Here is a 22828-nt window from a genome sequence, read left to right as displayed (position 1 = left end):
ACGATTATCACCAGTTGATGAACACAATTTCTTTTCTTGGTTTTTTATTCTCTTACGAATGCCTAAAGAGTTTTTTCAATGAAAAAAAACTTTGCACTCCCATCCTGATGATTGTGAAGCACTCAACTAATGATTTAAGATTGATTGCGTGAATTTAATTTTCAACAATTCTGTTATTATTTCCTTTGAAATGTTGTTTTTCCTTGAAATGTTGCTAATGTTGAACGGTTAGTTACACACCGTTCACTCATTAATTAATTAATTAATAATTAATTAATTAATTAATAATTAATTAATTAATACATGCTGATGAGCAAACAAAAAATATTCATAGCTGATCACAGTAGCAGCATGTTTGTCAATTTTTAAATAAAATTCCTCATAGACAAACAACAATCGAAACGGGAACTTGTTGATTATTCATAAAATGACAATGCTGATGATAACGAACATGATGAAATATGCTGCACCATCGAAGATATCCGTGATAGTAGGGGAGATGATGATGATGATGATGATGGTAGGAATTGGTGGTTAAAATTTTAATGATTGTGACAAGTTGAGCAAAAAATGTTGATCGGAACGATGATGAAGATGATGAGGATGAAGAAGAATGAGATGGTGGTGTGATGATGATGGTAATGATGATGACGATAATGATAATGATAACGTTTGGAGCAACCATCCAACAAAGCACTGACTGCCCTATCATCACGCTCCATCATATCTATTATGATCAGTGCACTTGAAATATGTTGGTGTGAAACATTCTTACAGCAATCAATCATTTCGTTTGGCTGGATAATCGACATCGCCCAACAACTTTTTTATTATAAAACTGATACACTGCGATGGAAATACTTCTCCAGCTCCAACTGCAGAGCAAATTAACGCTACTTGTAATGGAAACCATTCATTTCATCTGCACATCCCTTTAACACATTTGTTCATCTATACACTTGGAAGATTGAATGTTAAGAGTGGAGAGATCTGATGGAGCGCTAGCAATGCTGATAACATCAATTGAATACAATAAAAACTTTTGCAGAGTCGCATGCATCGCTGCTTCAAAGGCGATTGCAGCAGACGTGTGCAATTTAAAAAAGATGACTTCAGCATTTTCTCACGAAAGGTTGTGAACATTGGTTCACTTGGAAAGCATCTTGTTCCATAAACCTGGAATGACGCAAAGGAAATCGTGGCTAGCCAGGTGGGATTTGGCAACAGGCAAGTTTTGGAAATTAACTGAAGATCCACACGAAGTTATTTGTTTGGTGGGTTGATGATGGGATCGGAAGTGGGTCGATATGATAAAGCTGATGATAAAAATGATGACGATGGTGATGAGGATGATCATCTTATCTAGACTATATAGGTATTTTATTTCTCTGACATGTGTTTCCAACATTTTACGTTCTCCTAGCAAACAGTTATGCCGGTAGTTAACTCACAATACAGAAGATGTGTGCATTGGAGCATCATAACTTAATTAGGCATCAAATTATGTGATGTGTGCATCCGTATGTATCTGTACGTGTGCGTGTGTGTGTATCTGTGAGTGTGTGTATGTGTGTGAATGTGTGTGTGTGTTTGTGCATGCACTGAACAAGTTAGTTGCTGCTCAAGAATGTGCAAGAAGTCATTAAATTGATATTAAGAAAGAAGTGTGAAATAAAATTGAAATAGAGAAACAGGAATGAAGGAATGATTTAAAAGTGCGTAAATAGTAAAAAATGAACAAAACAAAAACAAAAAATTGACTGAGTAAATGTTACAAAATGAGAAAAGATGAAAAAAACAATGATGCTGGAGATGAAGTCTGATAAACTGTGTTGGGAAACAAAATGAAGTGCAACCATTTCATGTAATATATTGAAATATAACTAAATTAACAAAAATTAATTTTATATTCATTTATTCATTTGTATTCGTATTTATGTATTACCATCGGATTATTTGTATAGCGCCTTTTATTGCATTCAAACTCGACATACATGTAGATTTTTTGTAGCATTCCATTCCAATCAGGTCAAATTATATTGTCGAAAAAATTTCTAAATAAGTGTCATTTTAACTTTTTCGACATTCCAAAATTGATTTCCAGGATACCAAAATCTCTCAAACCAACCGAAAATGGAATTTGATAAACCGATAGCAAATCAAAACCCTAAAATCGCCACGTGCAACACAGTGACGGAGTATTTCTGGGAACAATTCTATCTATCAAATACTTTGGAGCTTGTCCGTTAACGCACTAGTGAGGCAATTTAATAAACAATCTTCTGTTCAACGGACAAACATGAGAGATCAAAGAGAATGAAAGTAATCTGATCCAATTTTATGATTCCCTGATTTTATGATTTTATGGCAGCTTAATTCTGGATGTAGAAGAGCAACAGATTTATTTAGCAAATATTGAAACAGGCTGTTGCAATGGTCGATCCTTGAATGTATGAACTGATGAATCAAGCACTGCCTTGTCTACATGTTCAGTTATTTTTAAACGTGTCTCAATTTTTGTACATGGTAAGCGCAATTATGTAATACCAACTTAATGCGTATTTCCATTGACGTGCTCGTGTTGAAAATAAATCCAGGATTGCGTGCTGAGGTACAAAGCTCCAGGCTGAATTCATTTATCTTAACAGATTTTATATTCTTCTTGTCAATTTTTCGCCGTGTGTCAACTGGTAAAAACTGAGCTTGCATTGATTCAACTCAATCTGTGTCTCATCATCCAACTGTCATTGATCGTCAAACAGGACCCCAGGTCACTAACTGAATCACCAAAGGATGATAGGGAGGGGTTGATAATGGTCTGGATGTCGTTGACAAAGACATGAAATTTTGAATTGAACTTTTTAATTATTTGGTAAACATCCGCTGCATACATCAAAAACAGGACAGGGCCCAGAACAGAACCCTGTGGTACACCAAATGACAAAACATCAACCGACGCCAAATTACCCTTTAAAAAACTCGTTGAGTACGACCAGCAAGATATGACTCAAACCACACGTTATTTCCGAAAATCAAAATACTGTTCTCTTGTTTGATTTTGCTTTGATTAAAAAATTTTAATTTAGTTACAAATTTTAAGTTGAAGAAATTTTTATTATTATTTGCTTATTTTAATAGTGACACATGGCGCATATGGAAACGCTTTTGACTAAAAACAGCAAAATTTTGTAGGTTGAAATTATAACGAAACATTCATCACAACGTCAATTATTGTCATATCTAAATAAACTACAATTGAACTAATTCCTTTGCAGCCCAACGAACATTTTAACTAAAAAATTACTTTTCATTTTGGTAGGGTATATCGACGGCAAACATTTTATTTAAACAACTTAATCGTGAATTAGTGTTAAACTTATATTCCAAATATACAAAACGAAGTAAAAACTACAACCTCAAATTAACAAACGAACCAACGTTACAGTATTTTCGGCATTAATCATCTTATTAATCAATCAGAGACATCATTCTCCAGGCAGATGATTTATTGCTACACAAATTCAAAATGTGGTTAGTATTTTGTTTACTCAGGCCAACAAAATTAATGATAACGCTGATACAACTGTGTGGGAAAATATTTAAAAAACTTTCCTGTCTCCACTGTTTAAGGTTTGATTCCATTGTAAATATTTTTTAACAGATATGTGCATTATTAAGGTGTACGCGTTATGAATGTGTGCACGCATTCAGTCGCCTAAATTAAAATTTACATATATTCGTTTATTCATGTATGTGTTGCATTATAAAACTAGATGTGTTTTCAAGAGCTGAACAGGCATAAAAAAGCAAGTAAACAGCAAAAACATACAAACAACAAGTAAATAGCAAACATACAAACACCAAGTAAACAGCAAACATACAAACGCCAAGTAAACAGCAAACATACAAACACCAAGTAAACAGCAAACATACAAACACCAAGTAAACAACAAACATACAAACACCAAGTAGGCTGAAAAAGCAATCGTTTGAACAAAGTTAAAAGAATTATGCAAAAGATGAAAGCGTGCAATTGTTTTGACAGCCGGTAGCAATAAAATGAAAATTTTCTTTAAAAAACATTCCTCCATAACAACTCAGTACTACGTTACGTAGTTTATACCATCGCTTGTACATCTTGCATATTGTTTCATGCTCCCGTGGTTCGTTGCTGTTTTTTGAATGTTGTTCTGAATAAACTTCGCCGAAGGACATTTGTAATTCTCACCAACAGAAGGGCAACTGACTGTTTGCTGGATGTTGTTATGTAAGATGTTTGATTGTATTAATCTGTTGATTAAAAATGTTGAAAGTTGTTTTTAAATATTTGCCCATGTTTTAGAAAATTTCGTTGATTTCAAATAATTCAATTCATCACTCCATGAAAGTTTCTTCATTCACTTTCTTGAGTGAGTTGCACGCAGTGTTTGCCTCTCGAAAAAACAGAAAACAGTCAAAAAAGAGTTCATTGATCATCCGATCTCAACGAGTCTCAGAAACTGTGAGCTATTTTCATCCAACGACATTTCAAAAACATTAACCATGAAATCTTCTCATTAGATCTTCTACTTTCTTAAGTTTTTCTGCTGGGTGGTTTCTTCTTTCTTCTTTTTTAACGCTTCTTCATCTGGATGTTCCGTACTCGCAGTAATCAGGCGATGAATCTCAAGCACCGATCAAACATCATTCTCTCAATTACAAACTAATCAACATTCTTTTGTTATGCACTATGCTAATATTGAAATTAAATTAATTATAAGCTGTTGAACTTATAAAATATTACACAGTTAATGTATGAAGAGAATTCATCTTGAATGCAGTTTTTAACAAATTTCTCAAGTCCATAAAACCACGAGTAGTGAAGTAGTAACTATAAATTTAGAAAATTAAATATTTTAAATATGTCACACATTTAAACACGCTCTCTTGCATCACTCAATCACACCTCACACACCACAAACCACACACAAACACACAACACACACACAATGATTCTCTCATACACAAACACACACAACACACACACACAACACACACACAACACACACACACAAACACACACAACACACACACACACACACACACACACAATGATTCTCTCACACACAAACACAGAAAAAAGCAAATATCAATCAAGTTATTTTAAATACGTTTTTTGCAGTGCCGTGATGAAGTCTGATGATGTACAAAAAGCACTGCAACACAACACCACATGTCTTTTTTTTATAAAACTTAGTGTTAAATCGCTGAAAAAAAAGAATTGAAATATACCTGAAAAGAACAGATTTATGTTTGAATGGATTAATAAGTGTTGCAGCTAACAACAGCTAATTCCAGCTAATTCCAGCTATTACCAACTAAAACCAGCTAATACCAGCTAAGACCAGCTAATAGCACAATTGAGTAGAGAATGAGCGAGTGAAAGAAGAAACTCTTTGAAGTATGATGAAGTGAAGACGTGAAGTCGTGAATTATGAAGGAAGGTCAGGAGTTTGTTTCATGTCACAAGCCTTATTCACGGACGTTCTTTGACTGGAGCTATGCAAAGAAATGCCGACTCCATGCATATGTGTGTATGTATGTGTGTATGCATGTGTGTTTGTATATGTTTGTGTGTGTATGTATGTGTGCATGTATGTATAAATGTAAGTATAAATGCATGTTTGTGTGTGTGTGTATGTATGCATGTGTGTGTATGTATGTATGAGTGTATGTATGTGTGAATGCATGTGTTTATGTGTTAATGCATGTGTGTATGTGTGTGCCTGTATGTGTGTAAGTGTGTATGTTTGTGTAATTGTGCGTTGCAGCATTTGCATGCTATCAATCAAGTTATTTTAAATACGTTCTTTGCAGTGCCGTGATGAAGTCTGACGATGATACAAAAAAAAAAATGGAGAACTGCAAAAAATTCAGTAAACAACTGGCGAAATGTTTGTAAGAGAAGTTTATAATAGTGTTAAACTCTAAAGCATCGCTTGATGATGCAAATTTTCAATTGACAGATAATTCACGAATTACCTGCTCGCATTAACAAACATCATCCCGTAATATGAAGTACGTCGTCAGACTCACTCACGTTGAAAAATTTATTTGAAGATGGATGGATGGTTTGTTTGTTTGTTTGTGTTTGCATATGTATGTATGTATGTTAAAACCAAATCAGCGATGAGTGACACGAAACAGTGTATGTATGTATGCATGTCTGTCTGTCTGTCTGTATGTGTGTGTGTATGACATATATGTATGTATGTGTGTCTGTATGTATGTATTTATGTATGTATGTATGTATGTATGTATGTATGTATGTATGTATGTATGTATGTATGTATGTATGTATGTATGTATGTATGTATGTATGTATGTATGTAATTTATTTATTGACCAACTGCCCAGAGGGCCATAAAGAACCACTTAACTAAACCGAAAAAATAAAAATAAACGAATTTCAATAAAATGTACGTCACGGAAAAATAAGTTTGAAAAATCATAGTAAATATTAAAAATGACCATCATCTCGCGAAATAATATCATAAAAAAAACCAATTAAATAAAGTTTGATAAATTGATAGTTGTAACAATATTGATAATTATTTAATAGTTAAAAATTTGTAAAAATCAACAGAGAGCAGTTGATTTTTGAAGACAGTACATGAAGTTGAAGAGACGACATCTGCTGGCAGGGCATTCCATAAGTCACTAAGATTGAGCATTTTACTTTGATGTTCCCGAGTTGATAAGTACAGTGCTGGAATGAAATTACTATTCAGGTCTGTTTGAACGAGGTTTTGAATTATTTTCTAGAGAAGGCATAGATCAGAAATTAACCTCCGACGTTCCAAAGTATGCATTCCAACTGCGTGCAGTCGAGACAGGTATGGGAGATGATGTAGAGACGGGATAAACTTTGTAAATCTTCTCTGTATATCTTCAATTTTGTTTATTTGTAATTTGTAATGTGGATTCCAGACAAATGAAGCATAATCAGCCAGAGGACGTACGTATGTGCAGAAGGCTTTGATGAGTAGGTCTTTATCCTTTGAGGTAAAACATCTGGTGATTAACCGTGCACGAGAGGAAGATCCATGAGCACTATCGTTGAAATGAAGATGAAAATTAAGTTGGTTGTCGACAATTACACCAAAATTTTTAGAGTGGTCCATGCGCGATAAATAGTGATGACAAATCGAATATTGATGAGGAACTGTATTAGATCTAGTTGAAGAAGGAAATGTGCAATGGGAACATTTGTCGGGAGAGAGCGGTAGCTGCCATTTTGCACTCCAAGCAACTATATCATTGATCACTTGTTGAAATTTGATTGAGTTGGATGAACGGCAGTACAACTTGATACCATCCGCAAAAAGCAAAATCCTAACAGAATGGGATGAGGTACAGTCAGCTATATCGTTTATGAAAATTGGGGATAGGGTGGGTCCCAGGACGCTACCCTGCCGCACACCACTAGTAACCGTAACAGATGCTGACAATTTATCTTGTGTGTATGTGTATTGTGTATGTGTTTGTATGTGTGTATGTGCGTATGTGTGTGTGTGTGTGTTTGTGAGCATGAAAATTTTTATTTTCGGTGGAGAATTTAGTCCTTTTCCTCACGACTAACATCATAGCTTAGAGGGTAAAGTTGCCGGGTCGGTCTTGTGTTTTCATTGCGTGCTTCCCTGGTTCAAGTGCTCTCCGCAAAAAAAACTTTAAAAACATTATAAACCTACTAACCCTATTCCTTCTTATAACAATATGTGTTGGTGTGCGTGTGAAATTTGTCTTAGTGACGTAACAACAAAACAAAAAAATGTTATCAGCTGCTGAGAAATTTTAGTTTTAAATGCCAGAGTGATATCACGATATATTGATTAATTTCTCCATAAAAATTATTTAAAATATTTAAAATAAAAATAAACTCAGCATACCTTAATAGACTTTTCAGAGGAATATTTCAAAAAAGTATCAAGACAAAACAAATGTTCTTTCAAAAGATAATCTAGTTGAAAACGTTTTGTCGGTTCAATCCGGTGACCTTCAATCAGACCAGAAAACAGTTGCAACAGTTACCCGTACAAACAACTTATTAACATTAATAATATAATTGAGTTGAGGCCATGTAGGAAGCAATTAATTCATTACTATCTACTTCGAGATGACAGGGTTGAAACATTCGACGTTCATCTAATGAGTGATAAAACAACACAACAACATCTTGTATGAGGGAATTTATACTAATCATATGATGTTTATATATTATATATATATATATATATATATACATATATTGGATATATATATATATATATATATTCAATATTTGTATATATATATATATATATATATATATATATATATATTGGATTACGACTGTCAGAAATGAAATTATTGATAAAAATCACAGCCTGCTCGGCTTTAGTGATCTTCCTATTTAACTTTTCGATTTTTCTAACTGTTGATTGTAAATCATTTTCAAGTTTCTTGAGTTCAAAACCAAAATTTTTGTTTATTTTATACATGAGAGAACAAAAAAGCTTTTTTCGGTGTTCCTATACCATCTTCGGTGCTTAAATTGATACGTTGAGTTTGTGCCCAGATGCTCAAATATACATAAAAATGTCTCCACTCTACTTTGTTGATTCCTTGTCTGTTTATTCTATTTATATGGTTTAAAGTGAATACCTAACGCTCATCTGATTAGTTTTACACTCTTCAACTTCATTTAATAGTAATTATATTAGCGTTAAGTATCCACTTTCAACAAACAAACTCAAGAAATATAAATTTGATTGAAATAAAAAGTTTGCTCGCAATTGATATAGCTACAAAGCATTTATTTTAATTTTTATTTAAAATTTTTGACAATTCTAGTTGAGGGTGGCATATCCACAAAATTTTTTGTCGGCTTTCTCATTGAAATAAATAATACATTATAATATTATTTTATAATAATATATTATAAACTTGCAGCCTTATTAATACCAATGATATTTAAGATTGCACTCGCCTCATTCTACGCAAGTTTAAGTTCATGTTTTCTGGTGGTTTGTGCCATTTATCATCAATGGTGGATCTAGGGACTTGAGGAAGCGTTCCACCAAACTTAGAAAGGACGAAATAATGATGAATCTGATTAAAAAAAAGGTCCTCAACTCAAAGGTCATCCCATCAAGCGAACGGAAATTACTAAAAAATGTCATTTTAAAATTTTTAGATTTAACTTTCAATGACTGATTAATATTTAAAACTTGTGTATTTTTTGGTTAAATTTAGTTAAATGTGTAGAAAATTAAATTTAGTTTAGCAAGTTCAGCTGTTGAAGAGTGTGTTTTGGGTTTTTCTCTAGTAGTTCTGTGTATCTTTTTTATGGAGAGCCTTCAAGTTAGCGCGTTATGTATCATCATGTAAAAGGCGAGGTTTCCAATTGCGTAAAAAAACCTTACTTGTGGCCACATTTTTCTTCTGTTAATTATTTGAAAATTTTTAAAAATTTGAATTTTGTTGGTATTGTTTTACGTTATTGAGAGGAATAATCATTGAAGAAAAAGACGAATAATTTAAATTGTCTTCCAGTTAGGAAGATCAAATATAAATTTTAGGAACAATTCCTTAAAAAAGTTAAAAAAATATGTATAAGTTAAAAACAAAAATAAAATTAATCACATGTTGTACAGTTCAAGTTTCACACTGAAAAAATATATTAAATAACAAAAAATAATTTAAAATCTGGTGTACAATTATCAAACAGTTAATCAAATAAAATAATTTTGTAAAGGTCGTCCAATTCTGGATTACCCCTTAACATGAAGTGGCTGTTAAGTTTTGTTCTTCTATAATTTTCGGATGGAAGTTACAGATGAACCACCTTATAGAGTGAACCCCCACCTGTCCACTATCTTCCATTTTTGACCACCAATGTTTACCACCATCCACTTCTTGACATGCTTCGATCTGGTCACATTCTGCTTCCACAAAGACTGGTCATTATTTTGAAATAAAGTTCTTTACATCTCAATTACGAATGCCGATGAAGTGATTGGAAATCATTCGGCCTAGAGATAGGTGCTGCAAACTCTTCGGAAGCGAATGAGATGTTATACGCATGGATTTTGTTGGTCAAATTTTTAACTATTGCTTCATGTATGGCAATCTCTTTCATTACTTTTTCTTTCTCTTCCAACAATTTTTTCAACATTTTCTCGTTTTCTTCGTCTTTTTTTCTTTTGTTGTCCCTGGATTTCTTGGCTGCCAGATTATTTTTCAGTCGCTTCGCTCTGTAACTTTCGTTCTTCAACTCCTCCGGCACTGGCCGCTTTTTGACTCTCCGAGATGACTCTTCCTTGCTATCCGCATTCGTGTTACTGCTTTCTTTATTTTTCCTATTTAACTCTCTGTTCACGTATTTGTCAGAAATCATTTTTTGTTTCATGAAATATGTCTCCCCTTCATGGCTGTCGTTTCTCGGGGTCTGAGGTTCAATGCAGTTATCCACGTTGAAATGCTGGTTTATGTTTGTAAGGTTTGTTAAGTTTGTGCTCATTGCATGTCTTCTGGGAAATGAGTTGTTCGTCGCTGAGTGCGCAAATTGGTTGTTGTTGAAGTTTTTCTGTTTTATATCATTACTAAAACTCAGTTTCTCGTTTTCCACTTCAAATGGGTCAGTGTTAAAGCAATTCCTAAGTTCATTGAAGCTGTCGGCGTCGTTCATTGTTTTGTTGAAATTCAGAAACATGTGGTTATTGTAGTTGTTGACTTGGCTCGAAGATGAAAAGTTTCCTCCAACATCACCGTTGATCATGAAATTGTTGAAAGGAAGCTGGTGGCTGTTGAAGTTGTCGTAACTGAAGTAGCGGTGTAGCTTGTTGCAGCCGTAATGGAACTGGTTGTTGCCAATATAGTAATTATAATTGCTCTGGAATGGATTGTTGTAGGGGTCGTTGATGCGGGAGTTGTTTCTGAAACTGTCGTTGTGATCTTTGTTTTTGTCCATCATGTTAAATTTTGAAGTATTGTTAGTGAACACAGGAGCTTCGTAAAACGTATTTCTATTTGCATTATATGCTCCAGATGACTTGCCGTGCGCATCATTGAAGTTGTTCATTGAGATGATTTGGTCGTCAAAACAAACTGGTGCATTGTTGAGGGGTGAATGTTGTTGTTGTTGTTGTTCTGCCTTTGTTGCAGTTGCGGTTGCTAGAGTTGCTGTTGATGTTGCGACTGTTTTGGTGGCCGTTGTTAGGGTAGTTGGAACGTGGCGAGGCTGGTTGTACATGGTCGGAACACTGGACCTGTACCTGGAATCTGTGTGATGTTGTGGCCGTGTGTTAAACAGTGTTCGTGTGGCTTTGTGAGTAAAAATTATCATTTGAGGGTTCAAACATTGATATAATCATGTTTGAAAATGTGCACTTCGTTTAAATTGTTCGTGTTTGACCGTGTTGAACTGGTACCGCATGCATAGGTGAGGTTCACCACAGTCGGATTATGTTCTAAATTTAGTTCAAATAACGTTCGCTATCAAATTTTAAAACAGCAGCCTCGTAGCGTGTAAATTAAAAAAACACGATATTTAAAATTTGTTCACCAGAGCACATCATTCAGGTACGCAGGGCCTGCCTCTCTACTTTGTAACGCGATTTTTAATTTTTATTTTGACTTTATTTCCAAAATGCACATGGTAAAGTATGAACCACTACCACTACATATGAACCACCACCATTGTAAATCAAAACATCAACCAGTAACAATTAACCAAAAGTTGTTTTGATTTGACTTTCCAGTAAACATTTCAGTTAATTTTGTATCACAAAAAACGTCTTACACGTTCAGTTGATATAAAATAAATTAACGCCACGTACAAATTGGATACAGTTGTTTGTGGCTGCACAATTTGAGGTTGTACATGATTGTGCTGTACAAAACTGAGCCCAGTGTGTTTCAGATTTCAAGTAATTATCTTAAAAAATGTAACAACTTCAAAAACATTTAATATAAGCATTTAAATGTTGCAAAATGAGGAAATTTTGTTTTAAAAAAATTGATTTTCGAATATTTTGTGAAGTTGTGTTTTCGTATTTTTTTTTTTTTATAAAACCAGTACAACAAGAAGTTTTTAAATTTGATAAATAGCGACTTTTCTCACAACCAAATGTGTCTGAAATTATAAAAGCGTTTCAACCATTCAAATTATTTAAGACTATAAACAAGTCAATCAAATGACGAAATGTATAATATTATAGGAGCAATAGATAGCAACAAAATGAAATTAAATATGTTTAAGTTAGTAAATAATGTTCTTACCGTAATAGAAGTTGTTCCAATGCTCCATTTTTCTGTTGCTGCGTTTGTGGTTGTTGTTGTTGTTAGTGTTGTTGTTATGGTAGTAGTTGTTGTTATTGTTGTTGTTGTTGTTGTGATAGTTGTTGCTGTTGTTAATCTCTTGCTTGTTGTTGCTAGGTTTGTTTACACAATAACTATCTCAGAATCCTTCAAATTTCGCCCCATAGACAGTTTAAAAATAAAATCCATCCAACTACTTACCTCTAATAATTATTTCCAAAACATTTCCTGGAAAGAGTTGTTGATTGGATGTTACCATTTATTCATAGATAGTAGAAAGTTTATATAGACCCGGGGTCGCGTGTCGTCCAGTATCCTTCGAATGTTATAAATTAAGTAGCATAAGTAGATGCCACATCTTAAATATGTTCACTTTGTTTTAATACGTTGTTGTTGTTTATTCATTGTTTTTTTTTTAAATTTACAAGCTTGCAAATGGTGCACACGTACACACACATACATATCTTCTCATACATACATACACATAAATAAACATACATACATGCATACACACACATATACATACACACACACTCAAACACACAAACGAACAAACATACACGCATACACACACGTAAACATGCAAATACACACACACACACACACACACACACACACACACACACACACACACAGAGGTTGCCAATGAATGTTTATTAATGCGTAAAATTATCGCTTGCTATTGTTATTAATTAAATAATCTGTGATTAAAGATGAAATAATACCAGGGATGATAATAAAAATAATAATAATAACAAAAAAATATTTAAATAAATGAAAAAAATAATAAATTATTATTGTATTTCTTGGCAATGTTTATCAGACCTATATTAATAAATTTGAGTTGAATTGAATTCCATGCTATCGATGGTGTCAATTGTAAAGTTAGAATTCAATATTTAATCTGGCATGACGTCTCTATTAAGTGATTGTCATGTGTGTGTGTGTGCGTGTGTGTGTGTGTGTGTGTGTGTGTGTGTGTTTACAACATTGTCTTAGTACGTGTGCTATTGTGTGCGTGTGTTTACGATTTTGTTCTATTTGTACATGTGTGTATCTGGGTTTCCTTGCGTGTGCGTGTGTGTGTGTGTGTGTGTGTGTGTGTGTGTGTGTGGATGTGTAAGTGGATGTTTTGTGTGTGGAGGCACACGTATGGAAGTTTGCTTTTCTACGTTATTATGGGTGGTTGTAACTAAATTTGCAATTCAGTTTAGATCTCTCAACTCGCAAAAAAAAACAAATTTTATTTTCATGATATTTATTAATTAATATTTATTCAAATTCATTTCTATTAAAAATAATGGAAAAAAATAATTAAGAATATATTGACTGGAGGATCTGAGGTTAAGTTTGGCTCTTGTTAGAAAGGCACACCACGTGTCAACATTAATTCCAATCAGATAACCACACATCGACATATCAATTTCACGGTCAGTGGATGGAATTAATTTCACAGCAGGCCTTCAAGTGCTTTACAATGCCATTCATAAATAACCTGCTGGTGTCGTCTTCCTATCAATTATTCAGCACACTGCTAACCCAACATCGTCCAATATGAAGTCTCCATTGCCCATCATTGTCGGGATTTATATGAACATCCGTTTCATCATCTTCACATCATCAATGACTTCATAGTCCATAATTTCATGAACATGTTCATCATCGTCGTCGTCAACAGTCTCATCACTGTTGTTTGTAATATAAATCCTTCTTGTTAAACAAAAATATAATTGGTCAGAAAATGCACTCACACACACACACACACACACACACACACACACACACACACACACACACACACACACACACACGCACACACGCACACACGCACGCACTCACACACAACACTCGCGCTTGCTTGCACACACAACACTCGCGCTTGCTTGCACACACACACACACACAAACTTACGAGTGAACATAGACACACGCGCGCACACGCACACACACATATACATACACAAACACACAATTTCACAATTTTTGGAGAAGTTTAAATTATTCACAAACATTTAACAGCTCAGATTTCGCAGTTGTTCTCTCACAAAACTTTGAGAAAAGAGGGAAGAAAAAATAGTTTAGCTCCATCAGGCCTACTTTTGAATATACTTTAAAAAAATTATTTATATTATTATAATTTTATATATATCCTCACGAAATCAAATATTTGCGTTAAATTTTTCACTAGCTAATTTTTCCAGCTTGACAAAAATAACCACTCGCATTTTATTTTGAATTTGAATTTTTGAAAACGATCTAAAATTTAGTCAACTTTCAAAGTTTTACTTACCTAACAACTGATGGTGGCATTCATGGTCGTTGGACCACAAAAATTTGAATTATTCTCCAGCACAATCTCCTCATAACGAGCCATCTGATCTGATGCGAGCACAAAAACTCTGGACAAATGACTCTCGAGAATAAATGCCAGCAGGCAATTAATTTGTTTTTTCTTGAATTCAGGTCTTTGGTGATTAATGCGTTTGCCAGTATGACGTTAAATTTAAAGGATTGCTTCGAAGAAATCCAACCCACCTGCCTACATTCAACCAAAAATAATTTCTCTTACAACAGTTTTTTAAAATTGACCGTGACCTTGTTGAGGTGAGTAATAATTATATGTTTTTATATGTTCAGTCTGTTTAGAACAATTTACATATGTTTTTATTACTTATATATTCATAAGCTATATTTGTTACAAGCTATATTACATCACCGACAACAATCAATTCGGATTATTGTTATCAAACAAATTAGGGTTTTATTGTCAAGGAACATTTTTAGGAATAGCTGCTCGTTAAACTTGATTTCGAACTATGACGTTGAATTAAATAATGATTGTGAATTATTCAGTCTAACCTCCGAATATTTCACAGCTTAAATCATTGTTGCAATGTAAACGTAATGGCTCATACAATTTTCTCCTCATTCATATTAATTGCAGAAGCTTGATTGCACACACTTTTGAAATATCTCAGCTTGTAAATAACTTTCAATTAATTAATCATATAGTATGCCTGAGTGAAACTTGGTTAAGTGATAACGAAAATTATAACTCCTTGAAAGTTACTTTTCCTGATCACAATTTTGTTTTCAACAATAGATCCTACAAGAAAGGTGGCGGAACAGGATTTCTAGTTAAAAATAATTTAATCTATGAAGTTTTAGATAATTTCAGCCATGATTTTAATGTCTTTGAATGGAGTGGAGTCAAAATAATCTGCAACGCCAAAACATGTTACTATATATGTGTTTATCGACCGCCAGGAGGTAAACTGGAAGATTTTTTAATGAAATTAATGAGTTTCTAAACAATTTTTTTCCAATGGCTTCTATTTTTGATGTTTTCATTGTTGGCGATTTCAACATAAACTTGGACAACACCAACAGCAACATACATACGAACGTTTTTAGATCTTTTTGCAGGATTTGATTTACATCTTATTATAAATCAACTTACCAGAATTACTGATTCAACTTCATCTATTATTGACAACATCTTCACCAATCATAAAAGTATTGTTTTCACTAAAGGTATACTACTGGAAAATATCTCTGATCACCTTCCAATTTTTCTGTGCCTTCCAGATAACTTACCTAATACTTCCAAACGCAACAGCATAAAAACTAGAATAATCAACTCGGATAACATAGCTCAAGCAAATGATAAACTGGCAAAATTTCAAAGGCCAGATACTCAACATGACCTTGATTTAGATACAGAATACGACATCTTCTTAATGAAGTACATGGACATCATAGACCATACATGCCCTCTTCTAAACAAGAAAAACCGTTTCAGAAAGCCCTGGATGGATATTGATCTCTATTAACCTCATAAGAATAAAAACAAATTATATATCAATTACCTTCAAAACCCAACAACAGATAACAAAATAATATATATTAAATCAAAAAATGATTTTATTAAATTAAAAAGGTCTACAATAAAAAATTTTTACGCTAAAAAATTTGAACACTGCAACTGTGCTAGAACCAAATGGAAGATCATCAATGAGGTTATAGGAACTAGTAAAAATGAATGCATTAACAGATTTTTTATTGAACAAGGTAGAAACTTGAATGAAAACAGAAAAAACTTTGCAAACGAAGCTATTTTTGAAAAAATTGAATCATGTGTTTCCTCTATGTACATTGAAGACGCAACACCTGATGAAATAATATTTATTGTTAAGAAACTTAAAACCAGCAACACTCTCGATTGCAACTTCTTGTCATCTAACTTAATAAAACGGACTATTAGCAATATAGCTAGACCTTTAGCTATATTTTTTAATAAATCAATCAAAGTGGGAAAATTTCCCAGTAGCATGAAGATTGCTAAGGTTCTGCCAATCTTCAAAAAAGGATATCCGAAACTATTTGAAAATTATCGACCAATATCTATACTCCCTATATTTTTTAAAATCTTTGAAAAACTAATGTTTAACTGGTTATGGAGTTTTTTGATAAAATTCAATATAATTCATAAACAACAATACGGTTTCATTCCTAAATCATCAACAGAAGATGCAATTGCAGAACTACACATTTCGCTTCTCAATAATTTCGAACTCAAAAATTTTACCTTAGGTATCTTCATAGACCTCAAAAAAGCATTTGATGTCATTGATCATCCACTAATGTTGTCAAAATTAAAGATCTATGGCATTCGAGGTCCTATCTTCAACTGGTTTGAATCTTATTTAATGTCAAGAACGCAATATACCTCTATAGATGATTTCAACTCCCATCCTGGTATTATTCGAACTGGAGTTCCACAAGGCTCGATTCTAGGACCGCTTCTATTTATAATATTTGTCAATGATATACTTTTAGTATCCAACATATGGAAAACCATATTACACGCAGATGACACTAACATATTTTTATCTGGAGATAATCCAATTGACCTATTTTCAAAAATGAATAATGAACTAAATAAATTCATGGAATGGTTTGAATTCAAAAAATTAACATTGAATATAAAAAAATCTTGCTTCATAGTGTTCGGTCCTAAGATCAAAACAAATGACGTTATTTTTAACAATTTAAAAATATTTCTTGGCGAAAACGTTTTTCCAAGAGTGTCGTCTGTCAGATTCCTTGGAATTATCATCTAAAGTGATTTGAAATAGGTTGAACACGTCAACTTGGTTATCAGTAAGTTACACAGTCATTGGCGTGATTTATAGAGCACGTAATAAACTTGACCAAACTTCAATGATTATTCTTTATTATTCATTTTTTTTATCCGTACCTCATATATGGTAATCTGTTCTGGGGCTACAGCTGTAAATATTTAAATTATAAATTACAAATAGCACAAAAACGCTTACTGAGAATTTGCTTCTCACTTTAGTTTTACGACCATACTGCCTCCATTTTCACTGATTGTGGATTTCTTAACATCAAACAGATAAATAAGTATATAATTTTAATTTATATTCATAAAATCCAACATGTTGACAGCCACAAAACTATTTTTGTATTTGAAAAAATTACGTCAAAGACCAGACAAAACAGCATGCTAAAAATACCCAAAAGTAGGACAGGATTAAATGATAAATCCTACCGTGTTTCCTCGAATATAAGACAGGGTCTTATATTAATTTTTTCCCAAAAATTGCCCTAGGTCTTATATTCGAGGGAGGGCTTATATTATTATGCCAATTTTTTCGACATCATTTATTTTTCCCAAATACAATAATATTTTATTCAAATACAATAAGATCATCATCTTCTGGGATATCATCATTTTCTTCCAGATCAAGACCTTGAATTCCAGCCAAGATTTCATTTGACTCCAGCTCCTTCAGTATCATAGGTCCCAATCTATCGTGTTTTGCGATGTAGCTCGCTTCAAATGGCGATGTTTTGTCCAAGTACTCTGCTTTCAGAGCCTTTGCAACACAGCTATCAGTGACTTTGCCCCATGCATTCCTTACCCAAGAGACTACCTCCTGCAGATTAGGCTTCACGAAGTTGTTATTTTGTTCCTTGACATCCTATTCTCAATATAATCATTGATTTCAAGTCTGAGGTAATCCTTGAAAGGCTTGTTTATTGCAATGTCAAAGGTCTGGAGGTAAGCAGTCATCCCTGCTGAGATCATAACCTGATCAACCCTTCTTTTTGCCAAGAAGTTTTTCATATCCTTTGCACGATGAGTGCTTGCAGAGTCCCAACTGAGGAGACCTCGTTGACTTCCTCTTAAAACAAGTGGCAGCCTAAGGTCCACCCATTTTCTTATTACATTCTGCGTACTCCATGCCTTTTCTGATTCCAAGACATAAACTCTTCCCTGGCATTCAATCTTTTCTTTCTTTCTTTTGGTAATAAGAAGTGGAGCAGCTTTCTTCCCATCCAGACGAATTGCCAAAATGCAGGTGACGCGTGCACTTTCATATCCAGTTGATGGTACATAAATTGATGAAGCTCCTCTGAAGTCGACTGTCTTTTGAGTGTCCTGACCCATGTAAACAGCAGTCTCATCCATAGCAATCATGTTGGAAAGCTGATACTTTGAAAAATCCAAACCATCCATGAAAGACTTGAACATGAGAGCTCTCTTGACAGCTTCTTTATCCTCAAGCTTGAACAGTGTTGTTGATCTTCGTAGTGAGAGTTCATACCGCTGAAGGAAGCGATCCAGCCAACATTTTGAAGCTTTGAACTCCTCAGGAGGGATGTCAAGTGTAGGAGCCATCTCGAGAGCAAAAGCTTGAATCTCAGTTCTGCGCACAACCATACGGTTTTCTCTCTTCTCAGCAATCCAGTCAAAGATGATGTCTTCTAACTCTGAAAAGAATGGACGATTTCCAGAGCCACATTTTATTTTTTTTGCCTGCCCATCTTCAACCTTTTGATTGAGATCATCATACTGTGCTCGCCATTTCCTAACCATTCGTACGTCCAACTTCTTCTCTTTGCAAAATGCAGTAATATTTTGATTTCTGCATTCTTCCACAATTCCTTTTTTGTATTCGACAGAGTAACTTTTCCTCCTGCCACTCATCTTAAATATGGGCAAAATGTTACAAAATAGTTTATTTAAATAGAAAAAACAACCCTTACTTTGACAGCTTTGTAACCTTAGGATATGCTTGAAGGAGGAAAAACAGTTCGAAAAACGAAAAATCCTCGAAAAACGAAAAATCTTGCAGCAGTTGACGTTTCCGGTGTGGTTTTGACAGAAGTTTTTGTTGTTGTCAGCTGATTCATACTAGAAATTATAATCGAGGGAGGGCTTATATTCGAGGGAGGGCTTATATTAGAAAAATAGACAAAAAACGTGCTAGGTCTTATATTTGAGGGATGTCTTATATATGAGGAAACACGGTAGTTCATACGAGGTGTTAAAATGTGGAATGAATTTGGTTTCCATAATTCACAGTTCTCTTCCATTGCCTCTTAAAAAGACAGCCAAGAAAAAAATTCTCGAAAGTGTTCTGTAAACTTAATTAGTTATTATTATTCTATACTCGTGATATTACTTTGATTTTGGTTACTATTGTATAAATGTTTTAGACAATTGCAGAAACATGGTAAATTTTAATTTTTCAATTTGAATTAATCATTTGAAAATTTTCATTTGTTTTTGCTATGACATTCATTCAGTCACATTTTAATTAAGGTGGTCTGCACAAGTTATTTTTCTTTTAGATCTCCTGGTGATTTTCTTTTTACCAAATAAATGATTGGAAAAAACGGAAAATTTTTAACTTGGTGCACGGGCTTCTAAGAGTCAAACAAAGTTTTAATAAGGCAGATATGTGGCTGAATTGTGTATGTAAGTATATGTAATACACTAAATATGTGACTGAATTGTGTATGTAAATATATGTAATACACAATGTGACTGAAGTGTGTACTTGCAAATGTAAACGTTAACTAGGCATTGGACGGATTAATGAATTCTGAATTCCTGGTATCCTGATCCGAATCCAATTGATAAAATCCCATGTTCCATTTTAATTTGAAAGACAAGAACATAAAGTTAGACTCTTCATGATTTAACCCATGCTGATGACGTAATTATGACGTAATTAAAAGATAAAAATGTCGTATTCGGCTGTAGTTAAAAACATGCGTTGAAAAAGTTTAACACGTGATAAAAACATGGTTTTAAAGATTTTCTTTTCAGTTTGTGGATAAAAATATATAACTAAACTATTTTTTCAACTTAACTTCATTCGATAACCATTAACCATGGATTGAGTTTTTACAAGCCCCTAGCGTTAGATTTGACAAACCAGAATCTTGCTGAACCCCAGAATTCTGGCCGAATCCGGATTCAGAACTGTCAAATTTCCAACAATTAGTATAATACTAATTACATGGATACTTACTTAACTTTTGGAGGTATATGGCGTAACTAAAATCTTTGTCGTGAGAATAAAAAAGCTTGTGTAAGTACAATGTTTTGTTTCGGGAAGGAAATTTACTAAGAGCCAAAAAAACTGCTGCCCCGCACAGTGGGTATCTAGGGACGGGGACAGTGGCCCTTCCGTTGTAATTAGATTTTTAATAAAATCAGAAAAAAGACCGTTTTGTGTGTAATATCGGTAAAATCGACCAAAAACTGAACGTGATAAAGAAATGAAAGGTCGTCATCCACACTACCACAAATTTCGGCCCTCCCGTGAAAACTTTGGCTCCCCCGTCCAAGTTGTTTAGATCCGCCACTGGCTCCGTATAACGTTTACCCACATCCTCTTCTGTTTAAGAGGAACATGAAGGCTCGTTGAAATGTGAGTGGATGTACATTAACATCAATGCATCTGGTTTATTTAGGCGACCGTTAAAATACCTAGGCAGGTAAGTTTAAATTTAAACGCGGTAGTTGCACCATTACGTGGTTGAACATTATGTTTAGGATGAACATTATGTTTAGGATGAACATTATGTTTGGAATGAACATGTTATTTTGGGATGAACATGATTTTTGTATACGGATGAACATGATGTTTGCATCTGGATGAACATAATGTTTGCATCTTGTATCTGGATGAACATGATGTTTTTTCGCTGTCTTTTGACTTTTGACTTTTGAACGTTTTGTGGTAGGATGAATGATTCGATATTTTCGATTTGAACGTAAGTTTTTATTGCTTAAAGAGGAGAGTTTTTTTTTATAAAATAAAATGGAAAAATTATTCAAAAAGCAATTCCATCAAAAGATTAATTCTGTTTGCAAAAAAAAAATTAAAACATTGCAATCATTTTTTAAACATTTCAAGCTTGAATTAATGTTTAACCTGCGGCGATTTCTTTTAAAATGTTCAACCATTGATGGACGTTGAATGAGTGATGCTGATAAAGGAATGAGTGGGTGATGAGTGAGTGGATTAATGATGAGTGAGTGAATTAGTGATAAGTGAGTGTGTGAGTGAGTGAGTGAGTGAATGAATGAAAGCGAATAATTGGATTTTTTGAACAACTTTTGAAGTCCATTCTCATTTTTCATCATTCCTCCATATTATTTACAAGAAACAATGGAATAATTATTGCGTAATAATATAATGAGTTTTATTCTTCGCTCGCAAACGTTGGTTGGATCGGCAAAAATGTACACGAAATGTATAACTTGGAGTTGAATGCAGATGTTCGTGTTGTAATACGCCTGTTGTATTCAACGTAGATAATGAAGTTGTTGGTTGGTGTGCGAAGAAAAAAAATCATCTAAACCGTTTAAGCGTTTAAGCGAATGAAGAAAGTACAAATGAACTGTTTTTTCGTCCACTTGTTCTTCTTCTAATTGTGTGTTTGTTTCTAATAAAGAATATGAGGCCAGAAAATGAAAATGTGGGTCTTCGTCAGTAAATATTATAAAAAGGTTTATTATTCTTACTCCTCCGAGAGAATTTGTGCATGAACCGCTCAATATATATATATATATATATATATATATATATATATATATATATATATATATATATATATATATATTGAATTGAATTGAATTGAATTGAATTTATATATATATATATATATATATATTACCAACATATATATATATATATATATATATATATATATATATATATATTGTAACATAAGTAACAAACTTTTCACGCACAACAACACACACCTCTTACACATACACACGCACACACCTCTTACACATACAACACACACACTTCTTTCACATACACACACACACACTTCTTTCACATACACACACACACTTCTTTCACATACACACACACACAAACACGCACATAAATGTAAATATATATATAAACAATACATGTTCATATACGTATCCATATATAGATATATAGAATAGACACTAAGTTATTCTACATACATGTACGTATATATGTGTAGTGTAAATATGTAGAACCAGAATCTGCATATTCATCGAGTTTTAGTTTACTAGACCGAAATCAAAACATGCAGATAGCATAATATATGGAACGCATGTATGGAATGTATGTTGCTTGATGGAAAGAGTATGGCGTGCACTTAAGACCGGAGGTGCATAT

General features: G+C 33.5%; 3 protein-coding genes across 3 annotated transcripts; 1 reads left to right on the top strand and 2 right to left on the bottom strand.

Annotated features, from left to right (window-relative positions):
* Window positions 1-6590: 6590 nt before the first annotated feature.
* HELRODRAFT_191793 (hypothetical protein) lies at window positions 6591-12361 on the bottom strand (the record flags this gene model as incomplete). Its single annotated transcript, XM_009019580.1, has 6 exons — window positions 12301-12361; window positions 10163-11301; window positions 9886-9977; window positions 7002-7092; window positions 6829-6928; window positions 6591-6772 (listed from the first exon to the last, which is right to left on the bottom strand). Exons 1-6 carry the CDS (start codon window positions 12326-12328, stop codon window positions 6591-6593), a joined length of 1632 nt encoding a protein of 543 aa, XP_009017828.1. The 5' UTR covers window positions 12329-12361.
* A 2384-nt stretch (window positions 12362-14745) lies between these two features.
* HELRODRAFT_172918 (hypothetical protein) lies at window positions 14746-16171 on the top strand (the record flags this gene model as incomplete). The annotated part of the gene is made up of 3 exons (XM_009019579.1): window positions 14746-14942; window positions 15442-15608; window positions 15927-16171. The coding sequence occupies 3 exons, from the start codon at window positions 14746-14748 to the stop codon at window positions 16169-16171; spliced, it is 609 nt and encodes a 202-aa protein (XP_009017827.1).
* A 1881-nt stretch (window positions 16172-18052) lies between these two features.
* Window positions 18053-21303, bottom strand: HELRODRAFT_172917 (hypothetical protein; the record flags this gene model as incomplete). Its single annotated transcript, XM_009019578.1, has 5 exons — window positions 18053-18346; window positions 18457-18642; window positions 20594-20640; window positions 20690-20844; window positions 21206-21303. 5 exons carry the CDS (start codon window positions 21301-21303, stop codon window positions 18053-18055), a joined length of 780 nt encoding a protein of 259 aa, XP_009017826.1.
* Between the last annotated feature and the right edge of the window lie 1525 nt (window positions 21304-22828).

The sequence above is a fragment of the Helobdella robusta genome (genome assembly GCF_000326865.2).
Source record: "Helobdella robusta unplaced genomic scaffold HELROscaffold_25, whole genome shotgun sequence".
NCBI lineage: Eukaryota > Metazoa > Annelida > Clitellata > Rhynchobdellida > Glossiphoniidae > Helobdella > Helobdella robusta.
The sequence above is the reverse complement of the archived record's forward strand: the minus strand, read 5'-3'. Positions and strand labels throughout refer to the sequence as shown.